The 25,182-nt window shown below is 38.8% G+C and overlaps 1 protein-coding gene across 2 annotated transcripts in view; it reads left to right on the top strand.

Annotated features, from left to right (window-relative positions):
- The window catches only part of NLK (nemo like kinase), a 166,668-nt gene that overhangs the window by 122,816 nt on the left and 18,670 nt on the right, over positions 1–25,182 (top strand). For both annotated transcript variants that reach the window (XM_045487971.1, XM_045487972.1), the window contains exons 4-7: positions 13,977–14,083; positions 15,555–15,640; positions 19,538–19,747; positions 23,042–23,143. In XM_045487971.1, coding sequence (XP_045343927.1) covers positions 13,977–14,083; positions 15,555–15,640; positions 19,538–19,747; positions 23,042–23,143 — 505 coding nt within the window. The remainder of the gene's footprint in view (positions 1–13,976; positions 14,084–15,554; positions 15,641–19,537; positions 19,748–23,041; positions 23,144–25,182) is intronic.

The following is a 25,182-nucleotide window of genomic DNA, read 5'->3' as shown; positions in this document are numbered from 1 at the left end:
TCCAACTCACAAACCGTGAGATTGTGACCTGAGCTGAAATTGGATGCTTAACCGACTGAGCCACCCACGTGCCCCAAACTGGGTGGGTTTTGGTGGGGGTTTTTTAATGTTTTTTTTTTTATTTTTGAGAGAGAGAGCGTGTATGCAAGCAGCCAGGGAGGGGCAGGGAGAAAGAGAAACAGGATTTGAAGCAGGCTCCGTGCTGACAGCAGAGAGCCCGATGTGGGGCTAGAACTCATGAACCATGAGATCATGACCGGAGCCAAAGTCAGACGCTTAACCCACTGAGCCACGCAGGCACCCTAAAACTTGTTTTAGTCATAAATACTTCTCTTTTGTCTGCCTTTCTGGTATCTCTTCTATATTCCCACCTCATTTCTTCTAAGGAATGTTAGAAGATTCCTTATTTTTGCTTTTTTCCTGCTTTGGTCTCTGTCCTTCATGAGCATATTTTCATCCTCAGCAACTTTCCGGTCGAGCAGTGTGTTCTGCATGTTAAATTTGGGTGCAGTGCACTAAAAACTCTAATGACAGTGATGTGCATTATTCTAAAGAGTGTCATGATGTTGAGGTTGAACTTACAACTCTTGGCAACGTACTTCCATAATTTCAGTATCCAGGATTTTTAAATAAAAGAAGGAAAGAAATGAAAAAAAATGTTTTTTAATAGAAAAAGAAAAATGCTGTGCAAAGGGAGATTATAACCAAAAGCAAAATCAGTATCTCATCTGTGGCAGGTTTCATTTAATAGAAAGTACAGATTATTTCTTACTGTATCTAATGATTCCCAAACGTATGTTTTCTTTCTTTTTTTTTTTTAAGTTTATATATTTATTTTGAGAGAGAGAGAGAGAGAGAAAGACCACACAGATGGGAGATGGGCATAGAGAGAGAATCCCAAGCAGGCTCCACACTGTCAGTGCAGAACCCAATGTGGGACTTGAACTCACAAACTGTAAGATCATGACCAGAGCCAAAATCAAGGGTTGGATGCTCAACTGACTCAGCCATCCAGCCACCCCTCAAACTTCTCTTTTCAACTTAGCCTGCCCACCAAAGGCCTGGCCTATATTTCTAGCAGTCTCTAATGCAGACTTTTTTTTCCCTCCCATTTCTTGTCCAGGGCTGCTAGCCCAGCCCCCACGTGCAGTATGTTAGCCAGGGATTCCTTTTATTTATATATATATATATATAAACATATATATGAATAATAGGCTAACATATACACATAAGCTAATTTAAGTTCTCCTCTATTTAAAGAAATTAATAGGGAACATGAAGCTATTCAAGAAGCTATTTCAAGTAAGCATATATTATTCACAGGTACTGGAAAATATTTATTGAATATCAATTTTAGCTTTATAACTTGACTAAAGAAGGGTAAGAAAAGTAAGACTTGAAGGAAGTGGAATATTCAGGAGGTGGAAAGAGAGGCAAAGAATGTGAGGTAGAAAAACTTGCCTCTGTGATTTTTTAACTTTTGTCTTATTTTTCTGTTCGCAAAAGGGGTGTAATTATTTAGCCTGTCGGCCTGACATTCCTCACCCCCAGTCTATATCTGTTACATGGGAATAGTCCCCGGTTGCTAGGAGGATTGAATGAGGTGACCTGTGTTAAAAGTGGCATACAGGAGACTCAAAATACTTCTCAGCAAACTGAGATAATCCCTCAGCAAATTGTAGGGTTGTTTCTTACTTGAGGCTCTGGCCTACTGGCGACAGAACTAAGACTAATTCAGGCGCTAGAAGAAATGAATAAGAGTGTTTGTGTGCATTTGAGCAATTACTTCAGACACCTTCGGATTCAGTTCTTCCAAAAGGAAAGACTCAAAATCACAAAGAGAACAATTAGTTCTTTATAATAATAGCCTGTGACTTGTGTTGTGAGAATTCCTTGAGATAATTCAAAGTGTTTAGAACGTGCCAGGCACATAGTAAGAACTCAGTAAGTGTTAATTGCTTTTATTTTTATTGTTTCTCATGTGTTTAAAAAAATTTTTTTTAGGGACGCCTAGGTGGCTCAGTGGGTTAAGCATCTTACTCTTGGTTTCAGCTCAGGTCATGATCTCACGGTTCATGGCTTCAAGCCCTGCATCAGGCTCAGTGCTGACAATGCAGAGCCTACTTGGGATTCTGTCTCCCTCCCTCTCTGCACTTCCCCTGCTTGCTCTCTCTCTCTCTCTCTCTCAAAAATAAATAAACCTTTTTTTAATAAAAAAAATAAAAATAATTTTTTAAAGTAAACCATTTTAAGGAAACCAAATGTATGTGTTTTTACAGATAGAGGCAAATTGCCAATTAGAATGTGCATCTAATTTAGAAATTCAGTAGGAGCTAAAGAAATCTTGATGGTTTTCTCACATTTATCTTTTTTTTAAAGATTTTAAGTAATCTCTATACCCAACGTGGGGCTCAAACTCACAACCCTGAGATCAAGTCGCATGCCCTACCAACGGAGCCAGGCAGGTGCCCCAGTTTCCACACATGTTTAAAGATCTAAATCTCTAGCTATTGGAATTTAGAGCCTCGCTCTCTCTTGCTCACTCTTGTTCTCCAAAAAAAAATTTAAAAAGTCAGCTTTTCTTTATTTCAAAGTAATTTGCATTCTGTGATGATACTCGTCGGTAAGACATGGGAATGATAGTAGGAAGGCTCCTATGGGAACCAGGTTGGTGGGGTCAAGACTCCCTGGACCAAGAGCTGGGAAACCAGAGGTAGTTCTGGCATTTTACATACCAGAATGTGACCTTGGGTAAATCACATAACCTCTCTGGCCAAGTTCTTATTTCTATTAACTAATATACCCCGGTGGCTAATAATATTTGAGAAAGCAGCAAAAGGACTGTTTTCTGCCCCGTTAAAAATCACCTTCTAAATGTCCACATTAGCAATAGTAACATCGGCAACAAAAAGCTCTTTAAAACAGCGTGGAAACACTGTTGTTTCCCTTGGGCACCCGAGGCATCAGAGCAGCATCCCCCCCCCCACCCTTGAATTTATAATTGTTAATTTGCATCATTCATTTTTCTGAAGCAAATCAGTACATTTTGAAATCCATATTTTGCGGAGCTAGTTAACTAATTGCTGCAATCAGCAGCAATTTATTTTCTAACAGGGCTGTTCAAATCACTCTGAGGTTGGCATACCGTGTGGTGTTTTTTATGATCATGTTTTTAACGATGAGTTTTAATAGGGGAAAATGGTTAATCTGTTAATATTCTCCTGAAAACGCTAACGTTAATCCTATATTTTATCTTTACCCAAAGGTAACTTAAGAGGCCATAGCAGAGTCATCGACCCAGGGGGTACACCAGCTGTTGGAGAGCCTGTCCCATTTAGAAGGACCAAGAGAGGGAAAGAGTACCCTGTTTTCCCTCTTGTTTGGAGACCCTCATTAAATTACTCAGAAACAATAATCAGATAGCTGCTGTTCAAGTTAATGGCACCTCTGAGTCCCTGTCAAGAGAGCTTTATTTAATGCGCAACAGACCTGGAGAGATGCAGGTGCTTTTTCAGGCCCTCATTTAATTTAAGCTGCTTTAGTTGGCATGGCAACTAGTTGAGACATCTGGGAGACATTATGCTGGGGATTGAGACTTCAGAGAATTTCTGCTGGAGCAAAGCAGAAACCTTATAAAGTGGTGTGTGTTGCTTCCAAATTTCTGAAGCTATACTGTTAAATCTTCAAATTCAGGAATTGTATTGTACAGAGAAATCAAATTTTTAAAGGTTGGCCTGTTTGTTGGCTTGTTTTCTGTGAGGAAAAAACTCCTTTATTTGTGGAGTGAAAAATGTATTTCCCCTGAAGAATTTACTTTGCTAAACTAAAGCTTGATAAAACTTATTCTCTGCAGAGTAGCCTATTTAATCACTTTATAAAAATAATACATTTAAAATTTTTCAGTCTTTTATGTTTAAAAAGATTTTAGAGGAAGGGCACCTGGGTGGCTCAAGTCAGTTAAGCGTCCGACTTCAGCTCCGGTCATGAGGTCATGATCTCACGGTTCGTTGATTCGAGCCCCACGTTGGGCTCTGTGCTGACAGCTCAGAGCTTGGAGCCTACTTCCGATTCTGTGTCTCCCTCTCTCTCTGCCCCTCTCCTGCTCGTGTTCTGTCTCTTTCTCTCAAAAATAAATAAAAAAAATTTTTAATAGAAAAGATTTTAGAGGAGAGGAAAGCATCTCTGCACAGAGGTAATAAGCAAAATGGTAAAGGTGGACAGGAGCTTTGTGTGGTTTTTGCCCTAGACTTTCCGGTTAATTTAAGTTTATTAACCTACCCCCATTCTCTTTTTTTTGTTTTTATTAAGTTTTTTATTTTAATTCAAATGTAGGTAACATAGAGTGTTATGTTAGTTTCAGGTGTACAATATAGTGATTCAGCAATTCTCTGCATTACTCAGTGCTCTACCCCATTTTCTTTTAAGTCAGCTTGTCATCTTCAGCAGAGATATACTCCTTTTTTTTTTTTAATGTTTATTTATTTAAGAGAGAGAGTGTGTGCTTGCAAGCAGGGGAGGGGCAGAGAGAGAGAGAGACAGAGAGAGACAGAGAGAGAGAGGATCCAAAGCAGGCTCCGTGCTGACAGCAGAGAGCCCAATGCGGGGCTCAAACCCACAAACCATGAGATTGTGACCTGAGCTGAGTCAGACGCCCAGAAGACTGAGTCACCCAGGCGACCCTCTCTTTTCTTAAGTATTATAACAGGCAGTTGAATGAAAGAGTTTTCAAGTTCACAGATCCTGAGGACAGTGACGTGGTAATCTAGTCATTTGTGTTTAACAGGGGGAATACCCTCTAGTTTATATTTTATGAGAAATTATACACATAGGCATGTGGTCTTAGTAGAGAAGAATTGACTTTACCATTTGAAATCATGCTTTATATTCATTTTGAATGCCTTGCTTTTTGACACCTGGTAATACTTTGCTCTGTGTTAGGTAGGGTTAAACCATATGAACTTGTTTTTCTTGGTCAAAAGTGGTCCAGTATTGTCAGTTCAAATCCAGTAGATTTAGGGTGAACAACACCTTGATCAGGAAATACATGTTTTATAATGCTAAATGAAATGTAAGAATTTTTTCTGAAATGAGTACTTATTTCTAAAATATCTGGTTATAGAGCAGTACCCATTCCAGCCAGCCAGTGTTTTCCTTTTCCCCTTTCTTTGAAAATGTAGTCTCTGTTAGAAGAAAGCATATGACATTATTTCATACTTACTCTCTGTTTTTGGCTTTTGTATCGTTTATTCCTTTTATAAGTCAAAGCAAGATTTTTCAAGTGCCAGCAATATGAATTCAACCCGATAACTTGAAAATTAGATGTTTTCTCTCTGCTACTTGCATGCATACCAACTGTCACTACTAACAGTAAAGATTCTGGCATCACAACTTGGCTCCCAGTTTTGTAGATACGAAAGGCAGAGTAGAATATAACCTGCTCTTCACTTCCGTGCAAGAACTTTTCAATCCTCGCAGGAACAAAAAGTTGTCAAACTCAGCAGACGTGCCTGACATCCCATACAGATAAGTGCTTCATACTGTCTTTAGGAATTTTTTTTTCCTGGAGTAAAATCTCAAGTTGACAACATTTAATACAGTGATAGCAGTTATGAAGTGTTTCTGTTTTTGTTTTGTTGTTGTTTTATGTGTAATGTTTCTTTGTTTTTGCCCCTTGATATTTCTGGAACCAATTCAAGAATATTGGGACTTCTGATTAAGGCTTAATGGTGCCAATAGAAGTTTTTTCTTGTCTCTATGATTAAGAGTTCCTAGTGGGTGGAAATGATGAAATAGAGAACAAAAAGATTTCCTAGTGGGGAAAAATATTTTCAGTGCATACAAGAGGGAAATAGTAAGCTTCAGATACTCTTTTCCTATCCCGCAGAAGACCAAAGCTTTATTCCCTGGAGACAGCATGAGCTGAGCTGTCGTGTCTTTGGCCCCTTCCCCAACTCCTACAGAACCTGGCAGCCTGGCCTGTGCCTTCTAAGACAGAAATTTGGAAGACTTCTCTAGAGAAATGGATTAACCCAAGAGAAAGGATCTATATACATAATCGAAGACCCCTTATGACACAAAACTGTAAAGCTCTAAGCCCTCCCACAGAGCCACATTACAGTCAAACGGTAATAACCTAAATGTCCAGTGATAGGGATTGCTTAAGTCACGACATAATCCATAAGATGGAATACTATTTAAAGCACCTAAAATTATATTAAAGAACTGGATTACCATGAAAAGATGTTCACAAGATATTTTAAATGGGAAAAAGAAGCGTATGTAATATGTTCTGCTTCGACACCATAATTCCACTTAAAGGAATATGTTAGGAAATAATCCGATTCACATAAAGATATAGATACATAGATATGTGATGTTTATCTCAGGTTTGCTTAAAGTATAATTAGAAATAACTTGGGTTTTCAACAACGATAGGTTGGTTAAATGAATTCTACTCATTCATTTGAACACTATATGGTCATAAAAATTCTGCTTCATTAGAATATTTAACAAGGCACCTGGGTGGCTCAGGCGGTTAAGTGTCCCGACTCTTGATTTCATCTCAGGTTGTGATCTTGCGGTCATGAGATCAGTCCCTTTGTCAGGCTCTGCGCTGGGCTTGGAGCCTGCTTAAGATTCTCCCTCTCCCTCTCCCTCTGCTCCTTCCACACACTTGCATGCACCTGCACACACTCTGTCAAAAAAAATTTGCGGGGGAGGGGCGGGTGCCTGGATGGCTCAGTTGGTTGAGCATCTGACTTCGGCTCAGGTCACCATCTCACAGTTTGTGGGTTCGAGCCCCACATCATGTTCTGTGCTGCCAGCTCAGAGCGTGGAGCCTGTTTCGAATTGTGTGTCTGCCTCTCTCTCTGCCCCTCCCTCGCTCACGCTCTGTCCCTCTCTGTCTCAAAAGTAAATAGACATTAAAAATTTTTTTTTAATTTTTTAAGAATATTTAATAACAGGGGGCGCCTGGGTGGCGCAGTCGGTTAAGCGTCCGACTTCAGCCAGGTCACGATCTCGCGGTCCGTGAGTTCGAGCCCCGCGTCGGGCTCTGGGCTGATGGCTCAGAGCCTGGAGCCTGTTTCCGATTCTGTGTCTCCCTCTCTCTCTGCCCCTCCCCCCTTCATGCTCTGTCTCTCTCTGTCCCAAAAATAAATAAACGTTGAAAAAAAAATAATCTTTAAAAAAAAAAAAAAAAAAAGAATATTTAATAACAGGAGAAAATGCTGTATTTTATTAAGAAAACAGGCAGCAACACCACGTTTATGTTACAGTCCCAATTTTAAATATACATACGTGTATGCATGTACAACATTTTCACAAAGATGTTATAGGTTCATTCAAAGAGGTAGGATTCTGGGTCATTTTTCTATTCCTTGGCTTTCTTGTATTTCTCTAGTTTTATACAGTGAAGGTTTTCTTTAAAAACTTTTTTGGAAATTTTCAAAAATACAGAAAAGTAGAGACAGTAGTATAATAACTATTATTTACCTGCTACCCACATTCAGCAGTTGTTCATCATTTTGCCAATCTCACCCTCTTTCCCTTTTTATTGAGGGCAGGGAAAGGAAGGCTGAAGGTATTTTAAAGTAGATCTCAAGGGCACCTGGGTGGCTCAGTTGGTTAAGCATCCAACTCTTGATTTCGGCTCAGGCCATGATCTCCTGGTCATGGGATTGAGCCTCAAGTCAGGTTCTGTGCTGTGCGTGGAGCCTGCTTGGGATTCTCTCTCTCCCTCCCTCTCTGCCCCTCCCCTACTCTTCTCCCTCTCTCCCCCCCTTCCCTCTCTCTCTCTCTTTCAACCATAAATAAATGTATTTTTTTTAAGTAGATCCTAGACTTCAAATTATTTTACCTATACTTAAATTTGCATTTCTAACTGATAAGGGCCTTAAAAACCTATTATGTCATTATCACACGTAATAAAATTAGCTAATTCCATACTATTCCCTGATTTCCTTAAAGATCTTTTTTTTTTTTTTTAATTTGTTCTAATGTTTATTTATTTTTGAGAGAGAGACAGAGCACAAATGGGGGAGGGGCAGAGAGAGAGGGTGACACAGAATCGGAAGCAAGCTCCAGACTCTGAGCTGTCAGCACTGACCCTGATGCGGGGCTCGAGCTCATGAGCCATGAGATCATGACCTGAGCCAAAGTCAGATGCTTAACCAACTAAGCCACCCAGGCGTCCCACTCAAAGATCACTTTTTTAGTCAGGTTTGTTTGAATCAGATTCTAAACACAGTCCATATATTGCGTTTCATTATTACATCTCTCGAGACTATTTTATCCCAAACATTCCTACCTTCTCTTCCCCTCACCTACCCAACCGCCCCCCCTCCCCCCGTTTTGGCATTGATTTGTTGGAAAAATTTTTTCAGAAGAATGATCCACGTTGTGTTTAGCTGATTGCTTCTTCATGGTGTCTCTTGCTCTTTTATTCTCCATGTTTCTAGTAAACTAGTAATTAGAGCTAGAGGATTCGTTGTATTAAGGTTTTTTTTTAAGACCTGAATACTTTCTGGGCAGTGGTGTGCATCTTATAGAGATACAATATCTTATCCCACATTAAGTGTTGGTAGGTTGAGTGGTGATTTGAGGTGATGCTGATCAGTCTCATCCCTTTCAAATGGTTTTAGCAGCCATTGATAATTGATGCCTGTATCCGTGATACCATAGACGTTGAAAAATGGCAATTTTTATTTTTTTACTCATCTAACATTGCTTCTGCATTCATTAACTGAAATTCTTCTATTAAAAAAACACAGTAAGCATTTAGTATATTTTATTACAGTTTTTAAAAATATAACTCAAAAAAAGAAGGGAAGATAAAACCCAGACATTGAAACAATCTTAAACATAGTCAAGACCAAGTTCTACTACTGTGTAACCTTAGATAGGTTACTTGCCTTCTGGTAGCCTCAATTTCCTCATCTGTAATTGGAAGTACTAACACCTCCCTCGTAGGATTGCCATGAAAATTAGATGAGATGATATATTTAAAATACTAGTAGAGTATTGTTTATCTAGTGGGTGCTCAGTATATATTAGTTCATTTACTCAACAGGTGTTTATAGGAGACTGAACTGTATGTAATGCAGGCGTTTGTTTCTGACAGTTTGGGATGGACTTGTGAACAAAACAGACAAAAACTCTTGTCCTCATGGAACAGGACTGGGGAGGCCAACAAACAATAAACATAATAAGTAAATTATGGAGGATAAGTACTAAAGGGAAAAAAGAAAAGGTAGAGATGTGCAGGGGGATAGCTGTTGTATAAAGCATGCAAGGTGCGGTACTGGGGTGGCCAAGGTAGGCCTCATTCAAAAGATCAGATTTGAGCAAAAACACAAAGGAGGTGAGAAAGTTAGCCGGGGTGTCTGGGACAGCCCATTCAGGCAGAGGGAACAGCTAGAGCAAAGGTCAGAGTGTGTCTAACATGTTTAGAGAATAACAAAATAGCAAAAATGGTAGGAAAGGAGGTCAGAGCAGTAAGATGCCAGATCATTTCTGGCCATGTAAGGACATTTTAAGGACTTTGGCTTTGACTCTAAATGAAATAAGCTTTTGCAGAAGAGTGACATAATCTGGCTGTCATTCAAAAAGATTGTCCTGTGAAATGCAGCCCCCCCAAAAAAAGGTGAATTGATGAATGCAAAGAGCCACGGATAAACATGTACTAAATCAAATTGTTAAGTATAGAATCTGGGTGGTGGGTATATATATATGGGTGATCACTGTTTAATTCTTCCAAGTTTTCTGTGTGTTTAAAACTAAAGAAAAAAATGTAAGGGGTGCCTGGGTGACTCGGTTAAGCATCCAACTTCGGCTCGGGTCATGATCTCACGGTTCATGGGTTCAAGCCCCACATCAGGCTCTGTGCTGACAGCCTGGAGCCTGCTTTGGATTCTGTGTCTCTCTCTCTGCCCCTCCCCTGCTTGCACGCTCTCTCTCTCTCTCTCTCTCTGTCAAAATTAAATAAATGTAAAAATTTATAAGCTACTAAGAATAAAATCTAAATCTAAACCTGGTAATAATACCATAATTTAACTGATATGTATCATTTTATAGAACAATTCTAACATGTCACTGAAAACTGTTCCTAGGAAATTCTGCATGCTAAATTTCATTTCCTCACTAATCTTCATTATGGAGTAGAATATAATTCTTTGGAAAGAATCTGATTAATAAAACCTCAGGTAAAAGTAACCTAAGAGTATAAAAACCCTAAAGATTATGTTTTCTAGATAATAAAGTAACTCAATGTATAGACAAAATAAAAATATAACAGTCAAAAGTTTATTCTGTCTCCTGTGTGTTAGAAATCTAGGGGTCTTGGGCCATAGGAGGTAACAGTGGACATGATAAGAAGTAGTCTAATTCTGTGGCTAAATTATGAAAGAACCAACAGGATTTTCTGATGGATTGGAGGTGGAGTGAGAGAGAAAGAGAAATCTAGGATGACTCCAAGGTTTGTGGTTTGTGGTGTGAGCAGCTTGCTGGAAAAATAAGTTTTCTGTGGGAAAGCCTACAACTAGAAAAAGTGATTTGGTGGGGGAAAGATGGAGAATACATGTTTGGACAGTTGGAGATGTCAATTAGACATCCAGAGGAGATGATGAGTAGACAGTTTGATGAACGGGGTTGGACTTAAGGGAACAGGATTAACTAGAAATACAACGTTGGGAGTGATCTGCAAGTATGCTATTTAAAGTCTTAGGATTGGATCCACTTGCCCAAGAAAGTGCGTGTGGAAACACAAGAGGACCAAGCCCTGGGACATTTCAACATTAAGTAATTGGAGAAGAAAACAAAGGAGGATTGAAAAGCAACAACCAGTGAGAGAGAAGAAAAGCCAACAGTCAGGTGTTCTAGAAGCCATTTGACCTAAATGTTTCCAGGAGGGTGTTTTGATTGTGTGTCAAAGCATTATCCATTAGTTCTCCTCCCTACTCTCAAGTTGTTACTACTTGTTTTTGCTAAAACCTTAAATTAGAAGTGTTTTTAAACCATTCTCCCCGGATAATGACCACTTACTACAAGAGTCTTTAAAGTTCATAAAAGTAAAAACCAAAGCCTAATAGCACTTTTAAAAAAATTTATTGTAAGTTTTGAAGGCAGACGCCTTCTCATCTTTATTTTTTTATGCCTAGCATTTACCCTTACAGTGAGCATGTAAATGCTAAAACACGAGTCCCCGGACCCTCTTAGTTCATTTATAGCTCATGCTAAGCACACTAAGACTACAGCTGCCCCTTAAGATGGACTGTATCTTCTAGGACTAGCTGTGGGACAGTCAGTACTGGCACAAAAGGTGTTTTACAGGGTGTCAGGTGGGTTGTCCTTCAAAAAGATTTCATAATCTCGCTCTGGAAGAAGAAAGGTAGGATCTGAAGAACTATGTAAGAAAGCAAAATAACTCTGCAATCCAGTAACAGCTATGCTTTTTTTTTTTTTTTCTTTTCTTTTCTTTCTTTTTTTTTTTTTTCTTTTTTCTTTGCCTGTTCCCGCTTTCAGTTATACAGGGGTAGGGGAGACTTAGTGTTTTAACCCAGAACATGAAACTAACTTTCACGAGGTATCGGAAGAATTTAAAGCCTGTAGGAATCTCCCAAAGTCAAAGGTACTCACCCCTTGTCTTAAGGAAGGTAAAATTTAAATCATAAAATTCACCCAGATTTGTCATGAATCATTAACTGTGGGTAGGAGTAAGACCTGAATCTGTCCTATTCTAGATACAGCAAAAGTTATATTCGCAAGAGTTGAATTCTACATCTTCGTTTCTCCCCATGCTCCAGCCTATGGTCATCGACCATGTGTTGATCGAAGAAAACCCTGAAGGTATAAAAGTAAAAAGCATAGGAAGCTTAAAATTTAATAAGGGAGGCATACATGTAAAAAAAGAAAAAAGTTAAATGACAAAACAAACTATTAAGATTTGAGGAAGGCTTGGATTTGAACTAATCATTTTATACATTTCTAGGAGTATTATACTTTATAAAGTAACTTAAGCCACAGTTGGTGGGTAGATTGTCATCCTTTCCATTGGTACCTTGGTGGCCTAGGGTGAGACCCCCAACCCTCTCTTGTTTGGATTCACAGGATGCTCCAGTAACATGTCTGAATAGACACCGAGACTCTTTGATCTTCACATTCTTCCTGACCTGGCTGTCATTTAAAATGTTTACCCTTATTGAGAAGATGTTTGCCAATGACCTATCTGATAAAGGGTTAGTATCCAATATATATAAAAAACTTATGTAGGGGCGCCTGGGTGGCGCAGTCGGTTAAGCGTCCGACTTCAGCCAGGTCACAATCTCACGGTCCGTGAGTTCGAGCCCCGCGTCGGGCTCTGGGCTGATGGCTCAGAGCCTGGAGCCTGTTTCTGATTCTGTGTCTCCCTCTCTCTCTGCCCCTCCCCTGTTCATGCTCTGTCTCTCTCTGTCCCAAAAATAAATAAACGTTGGAAAAAAAAAAAAAAACTTATGTAACTTCACACCCAAAAAATAAATAATCCAATTAAAAATGGGCAGACGACATAAACAGACATTTCTCCAAAGAAGACATCCAGATGGCCAACAGACACATGAAAAGATGCTCAGTATCCCTCAACATCAGGCAAATGCAAATCAAAACTACAATGAGATGCCACCTCACACCTGTCAGAATGGCTAAAATCAAAAAAAGAAACAAGTGTTGGCGAGGGTGTGGAGAGAAAGGAACCCTGGTGCACTGTTGGTGGGAATGCAAACTCGTACAGCCACTGTAGAAAACAGTATGGAGGTTCCTCAAAAAGTTAAAAATAGAACTACCCTACAATCCAGGATTGGCACTGCTGGGTATTTACCCCCCCCCCAAAAAAAAAACAGAAAAACACTAATTCAAAAGGGTACATGCACCCCTATGTTTATAGCAGCATTGTTTACAGTAGCCAAATTATGGAAGCAACTCAAGTTGTCCATCGATAGATGAATGGATAAAGAAGATGTGATATATATAATGGAATATAAATGGATATACAATGGAATATAATGTGATATACAATGGATAAAGAAGATGTGGTACATATAATGGAATATAAATGGGTATGCAATGTATATAATCGAATATAAAAAGGAATGAAGGGGCGCCTGGGTGGCGCAGTCGGTTAGGCGTCCGACTTCAGCCAGGTCACGATCTCGCGGTCCGTGGGTTCGAGCCCCGCATCAGGCTCTGGGCTGATGGCTCAGAGCCTGGAGCCTGTTTCCGATTCTGTGTCTCCCTCTCTCTCTGCCCCTCCCCCGTTCATGCTCGGTCTCTCTCTGTCCCAAAAATGAATAAACATTGAAAAAAAAAAAAAAAAGGAATGAAATCTTGCCATTTGCAACAACCATGGATGGCTCTAGAGAATATAATGCTAAGTGGAATGAGTCTGTCAGAGAAAGACAAATACCATATGATTTCACTCATAGTGAATTTAAGAAATAAAACAAATGAACAAAGGGGGCAAAAAGAGTCTTAACTATAGAGGACAGTTACCAGAGGGGGAGGTAACTGTCCCCACTTACAGGGGAGGATGGGTGAAATTGGTGAAGGGGATTAAGAGTACATTTATCCTGATGTGCACTGAGTAATGTGTAGAATCTGTGAATCACTGTGTTGTACACCTGAAACTAATAGAACACTGTATGTTAACTACACTGGAATTAAAAACTTAATTTAAAAAATATTTACCCTTATTTTTCTTTTATAATGCTAATTATAGAGGAGTCACTTAGTTTATGTCTGCTAACTTTTTAATGGTAAATTCTTTAATTTTGGCAATTTTTTATCTTGTGAGGGCTGGAATTCTCAACTTTGTCATACTGTCTAGAAGCTTTCTTTCCTTAAACTTTCTCCAGCCTTAAGAGTGGAAGTTATTCTTTAGACCTAGCGCCTACTTTGAGGGGATTGGGGCTGAATTCTCTGAACTCTCCTTAACTTAAAACTTCAAGATATGTTGTCACAGAATTGATGCAGAGTGACCTACATAAAATTATTGTCTCTCCTCAACCACTCAGCTCAGATCATGTCAAAGTTTTTCTTTATCAGATTTTGCGAGGTAAGCTTTTCTTTGTGAAGAAAAAGGTAGTGTCACTGTATACGTGAAATGTTTTGCTTTTCATTTGAACTTTCATCTGACCTCCCAAGGCTTTCTTCTTCCCTAAAGACTTTTTTCTTTTGACCAAGGTCAAATGTAATATTCTCTATGCTTGATGTTAAATAAGAGGCTTTTTTAAGGGTGGCCAAATGGTTCTTATTTTCAGTGATGGAAGAGAAAGCCCTAATTCATGACTAGGTTAATCTAGGGAGTAAATAAGCAAGAGGGTTTGTCAAACCCCGTGGTCTGTCACAAAGTTTCCACTAAACAGCCTTTAGTAGGGATATGTGACTGGCATCAGATAACTCAATTAAAAAGTAACTTGTGTCATTCAGACATTTATTCTTCAAACCAGCAGTACATAAGCCTGATCAAAGTGTTGGCTGGTGTACCTGAGTCCAATTCTAGAAAAACAAAATGACTCTTAAAGCCAGAGCATCAAGGAGACTGAGAAACAGCCAGCTAAATAATTCTCCAGGCTGGCTCACTCGAGAGCACCAACCTGATGGAGAGGCAGTTTGAGCCGACATTGATGGAGCTTCTTCTGGCCATCAGGTGTGTCCTTCGGAATTTTGCTGTTACAAATGGAGAATTGTTTAAAGCTGAAACAGCTTCCTTACCTAGTAAAATATCCTCCCCCTGCCCCTCCCTCACTAGGATTTGTAGAATTCAGACATTCTTTATAGAGGTGAAAAAGCATCTAACAACAGAATGAAAGCACAACGTAAAAACCACGATGTTCACTTTCTATGGATTTGTTGACATTCTGTGGTGGGGGACAGAATAAAGATACTGGATACTGGATCTTTTTTTACACTTGAAAAAAATACATGATTTACTGTATTTTGTTCAGAAGACTCAGCCTTGAAGCTGTGACCTTTTTTTAACAGTGCTACAACCCTCGGTCTTTTAAGGTGTCAGAAATATTGTAAAGTAATTAATTATTACCCTCTCGAATCTCAGTGGTGGAGAATACTACTGACAGACCTGGGCAGGTTGCTGACTTTTGTCTTCCCAGTAAAAATCTGCCCTGGGAAAGGCTCCCCGGTGGGTAATGGGAATCACAGGGTGACGGTACCAGCAGCAGAGCTCCAGTGGCCAACCCACACCTAGGAGCAATTTGAGGACGTTCGTATGGTCAGCTTTAATTCCATTGCCTGAAAAGCTTATCTATATTTAAACCTAAATCATCTTTTGAATTATAGGCATGATCTGTAGATTGCGCAAGCCTTTGATGACACTTTATTTTACTGTCGCAAAATTGCAGGTTTTTTGAGGTAGGGCTAAGTCTAGCTTTTAATAATGTTTATTAGGCCATCATTTAGAGAACAGTCTTAAATCCTGTACTCTCTGTTTCTGTGGTTTTCCCCCCAAATCATTGGTTGAGTGAAAGGAATTAAATATCTGCAATTAAATCCGTTTGTTATTTCAGGTTTGAAATATCTCCATTCAGCTGGCATTTTACATCGAGACATTAAGCCAGGGAATCTCCTTGTGAACAGCAACTGTGTTCTAAAGGTAGCTTTTCAGTTTATTTGAGTATCTGAGAAAAATTCAGAATGTCAAGGCAGGATTAAGAGCAATGTGTTTTTGTGAAAGAGTTAAATTTGTTTTCATCGCTTTGCCAAAAATGAAAGAACCCAGGTTTCCCTAGCAATGTCACTAGTCATGGCCACAGTAACTGATTTGTAGTCTTGACTCATGGTTTCTTCATGATAGCTTGCATATGTTTTAGAAACACTGAAATTGGAATTACAATGTGACCAGAAAGAAGATGGAGAAGGTGATTTCTTTTTCAATTGTTCCATTGTTAAAAGAAGTACACATCAAAAGGAATATTGGAAAACCAGTAAGCTGTTTATATGAGAACGAAGTATGGCTTTTAAGAAACCTGTAGCATTTTTATACCCTGCGTGACTGAGGTAGTAAAGTAGGGAAGTGGAAACACAAGTGAAAGTACTAAGCCAGGAAAGGGTTAAATGTATTTGACGATATAGTAGCCAATCCTGCTACCCCCTCTGAGGGGGTATTGATTACAGGATTAATTATGGTTAGTAGCTCCAAAATCTCAAGCCATCAGTTTCCATTTTACTTTCCCCCAGTGTCTCCATCCACCCACCCCCTCACCCCTGCCCGCCCGTTTTTTGTTAGAGTGAGTGGCTCACCAATTGCAAAATCCACATATGTGCGTCTCCCTGCCTCCAATAGAGAGATGTATTCATGGAGCTCCTAGATCGGAAGAGAACCACCATACCTTCCCCATCATAGAAGGTAGAGATAAGGGCCTTCCTAGAGCTGTGCCATCCTGTGTAAGCAAATTTAAATTCCGTTTAGTTTGTGAGCGGCTACAGTATTACATGGTGCTTCAGTCTGCAGTAAATATTGTTAACGTTTCAACTGATATATTTGAAAAAAACTGGTTTTTAAATGTTGCCTGCTTTATAAGTAATCAAGCTGTCATTGTTACTTAGCTTGATGGCAGTTAAACTAAATATTAAAAGCAAGTATATAAATGAATATCATTTTGTATTTTAAATGCTTTCTTTAAACTGTGGCCCAATTTTCTTTAAAAGCTGGTATGATATACTGCCTTAGGATAAAATTCTCCCTTCATTATAGCCTTCAAGAACTGTTTCTGATTTAACTCCGGAAAGATTTTTTTTTTAACTATTTTTCATAATTTCCCTGAAAACAACTAGTGTCGTAGTGCAGTCTCTTTCCACAGAGAAATTAATTGTCCCCAGTGTCCACCGAACTAAATATTCTTTCTATAGGTCATTGAGTTCATTCCCCTGCTACCTTTCCCCTTTTTGAAGAGATCTGCAACCTATTCCCACAACCCTCGTTGTAATTAAAAAACAAAAACAAAAACAAAAAAACAAAAAAAACTTAAGAATTCTTTATTCTGTTCAGACCAAATCAGTTTTATGACAATTTATGCCAGTTTTTTCTTATTTTGGTTTCTGGTTGGAGAATTTCATGAAGCATTTTGTGTAGAATGCTTGATGCCATTACCTGCTTGAAATCCGTTAAAAACAGTTTTTTAATGTTTATTTATTTTTGAGAGAGAGAGCACGAGAGCACACCAGCCAGGGAAACGCAGAGAGAAGGAGAGACAGAATCCCAAGCAGGCTCCACACCATCAGTGCAGAGTCTGATGCAGGGCTCAGATTCACCAACCATGAGATCATGACCAGAGCGGGATCAAGAATCGGGGGCTTAACCAACTACACCACCCAGGCGCCCCTGAAGTCTGTTTTTTAAAATCATTAGTAATGGTATTGTAACTTCTGGCTACATAAATGAGTAACTAGAGGAAAATGTCAATTATGAATAAACCAATACACAGATCAGGATAAATTGAAATTGTGCCCTGTTCCTTTGACTTGTCCAAGCTGCCTACTTTTAAAACCCAGAATCGTTAGGGGGCTTCTGGGGTGGCTCAGTTAGTTGAGCATCAGACAGACTCTTGATTTCGATTCAGGTCATGATCCCAGGGTCGTGGGATGGAGCCCCACATTGGGCTCTGCACTGAGCGTGGAAACTGCTTAAGGTTCGTTCTCTCTCTCGTTCTCTCTCGCTCTCTCTCTTTCTCTCGCTAAAATAAAAAAATAAAAATAAAACCCAGAATGGAATGTCAAGCTATGGACAAACTAATTCTGCCTTCTCAAATGTACAAATTCATCAAAAATAATTATGATAAAACATTTCTTTTAAATTATATCCTTTCATATTATGAATATATTTTATTTCCTATTAAGCACAAAATGGATAATTTTGTTGGAAATCTCATTATCTTTTTGGCTATCTGATCATATAAACTTCTTACTTTGGGTTTAGCTTGTCTTCCAGATAAATTGCCAAAAATGACTCCAGACTGATGTTTTTAACAAGGGACTTGCTTTATAACAAAATTTATTTTCTGTCCAGTGGGTGGTTGGTTGTTTTTTGTTGTTGTTTTGTCTTTTGTTTTTTGTTTTTTTGTTTTTTTTTTACTCTAAATACAAGAATGATAGGAAAATGGATTAAAGTTCTTTGGTTTTTGTTTTGTTTTAAAAGATATCCTAAAACACCATGGCATTTTAAATATTATGTGTTATTTGAACCCTAGCCTTTGGGAGGATTTGATAAGCAACTTAATTTTTTTTAATGTTTTTATTTACTTTTGAGACAGAGAGAGACAGAGCATGAACGGGGGAGGGTCAGAGAGAGAGAGACACAGAATCTGAAACAGGCTCCAGGCTCTGAGCCGTCAGCACAGAGCCCAACTCGGGGCTTGAACTCACGGACCGTGCTATCATGACCTGAGCTGATGTCGGACGCTTAACCGACTGAGCCACCCAGGCGCCCCGATAAGCAACTTATAGTTTGGTTGTTGTTTTGTTTTGTTTTGTTTCCTTTTTGCTATGGTTTTCCAACTTTTTTTTTTTTTAGCTGTCAGACCCTTTTTTCAAATAAAATCATAGGCTGGGACCTCAACTTAGAACAGTGTTATTTTGTCGCTTCCAACACTGACTCAATGAAGTTAATCAGTGAGAATGCTAAAGTTTGGAAGACCGTTACTCTCTTGTCTTAGCCTCAGTGCTCCCCCTTTCTGTTTTGTTTGCCCAGTTTCAAGAAAGTCTTAATTCCTGAAAATAAGCAGAAGTTGCCATTGGTGGCACTGCTGTTGTCCACTAACAGCTCATCTTGCAACTGCAGCCTCTCAGTAAACAGAAGTAACAGGAAAAGATTCGTTTTTCGGTCTGCATGTAAATTAACCAATCTTCCTCATCTACTGTTGTGTCGCCAGGTTCCAGCATGCTGTCCAAAACTTGAGAGGCATGAAGTTAAATATTTACGGCACGAAGAAAAGAACGAACCTAGTGGCACTGGTATCCTACAGTGTGCCACATTTTGACATATTCACACATTTGAGTGTGAATTAGTATTTTAAATAGATACATGTGAAGTTTAGGACTCAGTTTGATTTAAAGAAATTTTACTACGTGTATTCTGTAATGAGAGTGAACATAGTTCAGGAAGTCTTCAAGATTGGCTCTTTTTTTTTTTTTTCTTATAATACTTCCTCAAGAAGCCTTGAAAATACATAGTTTGGTTTCTACATTAAACCTAGAAATGTGCGTTGAGCTGTCTTTTTGGTTTAGTTATCAATTGAAAAGACATTAAAAGTGAGAAGAATATTTTTAAGATCATCATTTTATGTAGAAATAAGGAAGTTTGAGCTTTCCCCCCCCCTCTTATACCGATAAGATCAAATTATACATTGACACAAATATACCCTACCTGTATCATTGAAAACTTCTGAGTTTGGAGATCTATCATGATTTTAACTTTTTGGCTATTTTGTTTTACTTTACCATTTGTAAATACATGTGTCTCTTTAACAATATTTTGATAATCTTTTCTATTTAGATTTGTGATTTTGGATTGGCCAGAGTGGAGGAATTAGATGAATCCCGTCATATGACTCAGGAAGTTGTTACTCAGTATTATCGGGCTCCGGAAATCCTGATGGGCAGTCGTCATTACAGCAATGCTATTGACATCTGGTCTGTCGGATGTATCTTTGCAGAACTACTAGGACGAAGAATACTGTTTCAGGCACAAAGTCCCATTCAGCAGGTATGATTTTACTTTAGGCTTTAGTAGCTTTCAATTCTATTACAGATTTAAAGGAAAAAACCACCTTGCACACATGTCCTGGGCTTATTCGTTGTACTGTCTGCATTGCTTTTAGCAAATTCGGGTTCACTTAAAATTCAGAAAAGTTATGAAGTTGAAGATTACAGAGAGATTCATTTTGTAACTTACCGGCCTATTAGAGGGAGTGTTGGCTTTATTACTTGCGCTGATGCATGTAACCGTTTGCACAGGTGTAATCTTCAGTTGTTAGATTGTCTCTGTTCTTTCTAACTGAACGCATCCAACTTGAAAATGTATTTGGTGGCTTAATGTACTTACTCTTTATGCTTAGAATATAAATTTTAAGTGTTGATTTCCTTAAATCTGAACATTTAGAAACATTTCTAACCTTTGTTTTGGAGCTACAATATTTAAATATGGCAGAGAACATTAGAAGCTTATTAAAAGGTAGTTTTAAGAACCCATTCATGATACTTTATCTGCCCTAAGAGCTAATTCATTATCATATTTTCTTGCGATAATTCCTAAGTATTTTTTATCCATAAATTCTAACAATGCAAACATAAAGTTTGCATTAGAATAATGTAACAATGATGGACTCGGGCTGCAGAATCAAATCGATGGGTTCTAGTCCTATCTCTGCCACTTACTGTCTAGTCATTCTCAGGCAAATTAGAAGGTTCTGAGGACTGTTGTGCAGATCAAATAAAGCTGGAAACGCGGCCAGGCACACAGTGAGCTCTCAGCAAATGTTAGCAACTGTGAGAGTGGTGCTATGCCAGGATGATAGGTATGCAGCAGTAAATAAGACAAGGTTAGTTCCTGCCTTCGTGAAACTTGCACATGAGACAGAAAATAAAGTCTACAAATAAACGTAAACCTAAATAATGATAAATTTTGTGAAGAAAAATTGAACCAGGGGATGACAATGGAGAAGAGCAGTGCTAAAGGATTCTCTCTCTGAAGGGATGACATTTGAGGAGTACTCAAGTGAAATGGGGGAGCGAGATATTGGGAGTGTTCCAGGAAAAGGGACAACCCACATAATTACGCCTCTGAGGCAGGAACAAGTGTGGCATGTTGGGGGGATGGCACAATCAAGGAGGAGCTTGTAGGAGACAAGGTCGGAGGGAGAAAGAGCGCCTGACTGTGATGACCTGATAAGGACTTTGGACTTTATTCTGTCCAAATTGTAATGGAAAGCGGTATGAAGGTTTTGAGCAAGGGAGTATTGAGATTTGATTGATCACATTGTAAGAGATCACCCTGACTACTGAGTATCTTTGTAAATAATTCATGCACCTGACCCAAAATGGAATTGTTTCTACAAAGAATTAACTGATACATTAGAAACTGTATATGCTATGATCAGCATTTAGTTATTTTTCTGCTAAACATTCCAAGTCTATTTTTATCAAATTTCCATCTTAAAAATTGATCCTAGTGATAAAAAATTGTCATATATAATTTTAATGTTGGGTACTATTGACAGTACCCACTTCACTATTCGATTTTTTTAGAGAGTAGATTTTAATGGACTTACCTGTAAGACCATCATCATGTCTGCACATAAGCAGCTGTCATACAGAAAAGCTTAAATAAAAGTTAAGGTGTTCAAATCCTGTATATTGAACCAGGATCTTGGGTTGCTACTGAAAAGACTGTGTGTGTGTGTGTGTGTTGTGTGTTGTGTGTTGTGTGTTGTGTGTTGTGTGTGTGTAAAACAAAGTATGCGGCAACTGGCCTGGGATTCAGATACCTTATTTTCTAGAGAAATGCATGCGTCTTGAATTTGCCAGTATGATGTAGCCAGTAACAGATAACACTATCTATCATCAGTGTATTTTAGTATGAGAAGTCAAGATCTAAAATAGGAAAAGAGGCTAACTTCTAAATGGAAGTAGTCATTTTCTGTAGCATTTTCTCTGTATCTTTGAGAAATGAAAACCCTAGGTGCTACAGTACATAAAAATATTTCTCATCCGTGGATCTAACCCATTGTAGACAACTTTCTGAATGTTTCCATATGTTTTCATGAGCCAGTTATTTTCTTCTGCCTTTAGGTTAGTAGTTAGAGATCCATAAGTATCACCAACACACTTTTCCCAAAAGGCTTTGTGTAGAGATCTTTTATGGGAAACAAGCTACTTGATCATCCCCATTATCCTGGAGGACAGTGATCCTTATATAGACCTCATAGTTTTGATAAGTGCAGAAAAATGGTGCTTTAGGGGCACCTAGGTGGCCGGTTAGTTAAGCATCCAGCTTTGGCTCAGGTCGTGATCTTCCAGTTCATGAGTTCTAGCCCTGCATCAGGCTCACTGCTGTCAGCACAGAGCCCACTTTGGATCCTCTGTCCCCCTCCCTCTCTCTGCCCCTCCTTTGCTTGGGCTCTCTCTCTCTCAAAAACAAATAAACAAACAAAAAAAACAAACAAAAAAAAAAGGAAATAAAATGGTGCTTTATATCTGGCAATCCCAGTACCAGAAAATGAAGTATTCTGTAGGTAGGAATTTTCCATCCTGGAAGAATCCGAATGACATATTATTGCTAATTAGGTTATGAAGTTGGAAGAGTTTTAGCACTACAGAAAATTGTGGAGGTGGTGTCCGACCTACCAAGACTTGTGAGAAGACCATTTTTTATTGTGCTTTGCTAACTAAATGTGGTCTTATTCAGTATTATAGTTTTCTAAGAACCGCAGTTTTCTGCCAGTGTAAGAGATTTCTAGCATACCTAGAATGTAAATGAGGTGTTCTGGCCCACACATCAATAACTTAGCTTTCATTTCAGATGTGAATGTTCTGAGTAGTTCCTAAATCACAGCTGCCTGATTTATGGATTAGCTCCTTGATGAGCCTGAATCCTTTGGAAGCATCAGAATCCATTCTTTAACTGTTTGAAAAGAACAGTCATTAGCCAGGAGCAAAAGAGCAGTTCACCTCTGCAAGGATCATAGATACCATGATATCAAGACCCAGGGTAGGTAGATGCAGACTCCTAAACTACTATAGCCTTAGAATGCCATGCTTGCCGAAACATAGTTCATTTCTGTCATCTGGATTCCTAATAAAAATATTTTTCTGGCCTTTTCAAAGTAGTCCAGAAAGTGAACATAGGGGCTCCTATCAGTTAATTTGGAATTTGCCTTAAGGTGGTGTCGTGTTTTTTCCCCTCCAAATTAGGTCCTTGGCCTTGAGTGATTGAAGAGTAATGGAAAGTTGTTTCCATGAGATCTTACTATATCCATCTGTATTTCATATTTCCTTGTAGTTGGATTTGATCACGGATCTTTTGGGCACACCATCACTGGAAGCAATGAGGACGGCTTGTGAAGGCGCTAAGGCACACATACTCAGGGGTCCTCATAAACAGGTAACATGATAGGGTGGGGATCTGTATTTGGTAACCATGTGGGCAGGATTTCTCTTCCGACAGAATAATGAGTTAAGACTGTTTAAATAAGAACATTACTTACGGGTTTTATTTATTTTTTATGTCATGGTCATAAATAAGAAAATGTTAAATATTTGTAAAACTAAATAAAATACCATAATCCCCAGTGCTTTAGGAGAAAATAAATACTGTGTAGCACCTAAATGACCCCTGGCTTTTTGTCTCCTGGTTTTTGATGTGTCTGGGAAAATTACTGGAGGTGGAGCTTTCACTCCAGTGCCATACCTCGTACATGTACATCAAGATGTCTTTTTCTAAATACTGAGCCAAAATACTCGGTACCTCTTACTCCAACCACAAGGATGAAGCTATTTCTACTGTACTCTTTCCACTAACACAGAATCAGATGTAAATGTTTTTAGAAAAGAAGTATGGAGAGAGGTTGCCAGATTTGTACTGATCAATATTACTTATAACCAGACAAGTCACTGTTGAGGAAGACAAGACGGCTTTTATCTCCACCTGTTGGTTTAGCAGCATTTTTTAGAAGCACTTTTCCTAATCCACTTTGGACAGAACAGCTTAATGATGTGAAGAGTGAGCAAGGAAAATACTTTTCTCGGGAACAGCAAACTAAACAGAAAAGAGGAGGCTTGAACAAGAAGATTCAGCAGCTAATTTTCCTGGGCTCTGCCTTGGTTTCTTTTAAATTGGGCATTTAGATGATCTGATGGATCATCAGGACTGATTGATCTGAATGACCAAATGGCAGACTGACTTCGACTCTCCTCTCAGCTTACCAAACAGACATTTAAGCAAGGCCTTGCCTTCCCCTGGCAGTTTCTCTCTGTAATTCCAGTGTGAATCCACAGCTTCCATTCTCACAGGCATAAAGGGCAATGGGTAAAGTGTGTTCTCTTCTAAAACCAACCCCAACTAGAAAAATAGAGATGTAGATGCTGGGATTTTAAATAGCCCCCTGCCGGTTACATCCCTCTATTGCATTTAGTTTATAAACTCTGAAATAATTTTGGGTCCTAATTCTCTTAGAAAAGCACACAGTAAGTCTTAACCTAGAGAAAGGTTCTGTATTAATATAAGGAACCCAAAAGATCTATTATGTTCTATATATTGGCCGTCATCAGGAATATTAAAGAAATTTATCAGTACCTCATGGTGAATATGCCCTTGGAACTAGCAAAATAATTTTCCTGTTTTACTGACCTCTTTAGGTCTTTCCTGACTAAAAGTAGCCAGTAATGAAATGTGATTAAGATCACATACCCTGGTGCCACCCTTCCAACTCTAGAGGAATTTTAACTATTGCTAGTGGTTGCCAGCTAATTAATCCTTTGTCAGAGCTGCTAAACAGCAGCTGAGAGAGCAAGGCTTCCTAAGGAGTTTCCTGCCTGCCTTCTAGAACAGCTGGAAGATGTAACATACTGCACCAAAAGCAACTGCTGTCCTTTGAGCATTCCTGGCAAGTGAGTCCTTTTCCTACTAGAAATTTTAAAAATCTGTTAGTTATACAGGGCGCCTGGGTAGCTCAGTCAGTTAAGCATCTGATCCTTGGTTTCAGCTCAGGTCGTGATCTCACAGTTGGTGAGATCAAGCCACTCTGCTGATGCCACAACGCCTACTTGGGATTCGTTCTCTCTGCCTCCCCTCCACCCCCACCTCAAAATAAATAAACTTTAAAAAATAAAAATAAAAATCTGTTAGTTGTAAAAACCTAGAAATTTCAATTAAATACAAAAATAATAAATATATTATTGTGTAAAATGAAGGAGGGGAGAAAGAAAAATTTAAAGTTCTATATTTATTTAACCAGTTAAATAGGTTAAGATGTTAAGCAGAATTTTTTTCCTATACATTTTTGCATGAATTGGCCTCTTAACAGTAATGCCTCTTAGAGTTTATTATTTTGTTTATCATTAAGATTAGTGATGCTCTTAAGGGAACTCCACATTAAAAGTTAGGGGTAGCCCTGGCTAGTCTTGCTGTTAGAATATTTTGGT

The sequence above is a fragment of the Leopardus geoffroyi genome, chromosome E1 (genome assembly GCF_018350155.1).
Source record: "Leopardus geoffroyi isolate Oge1 chromosome E1, O.geoffroyi_Oge1_pat1.0, whole genome shotgun sequence".
Lineage (NCBI taxonomy): Eukaryota > Metazoa > Chordata > Mammalia > Carnivora > Felidae > Leopardus > Leopardus geoffroyi.
This window is presented reverse-complemented; position numbering and strand designations above follow the sequence as displayed.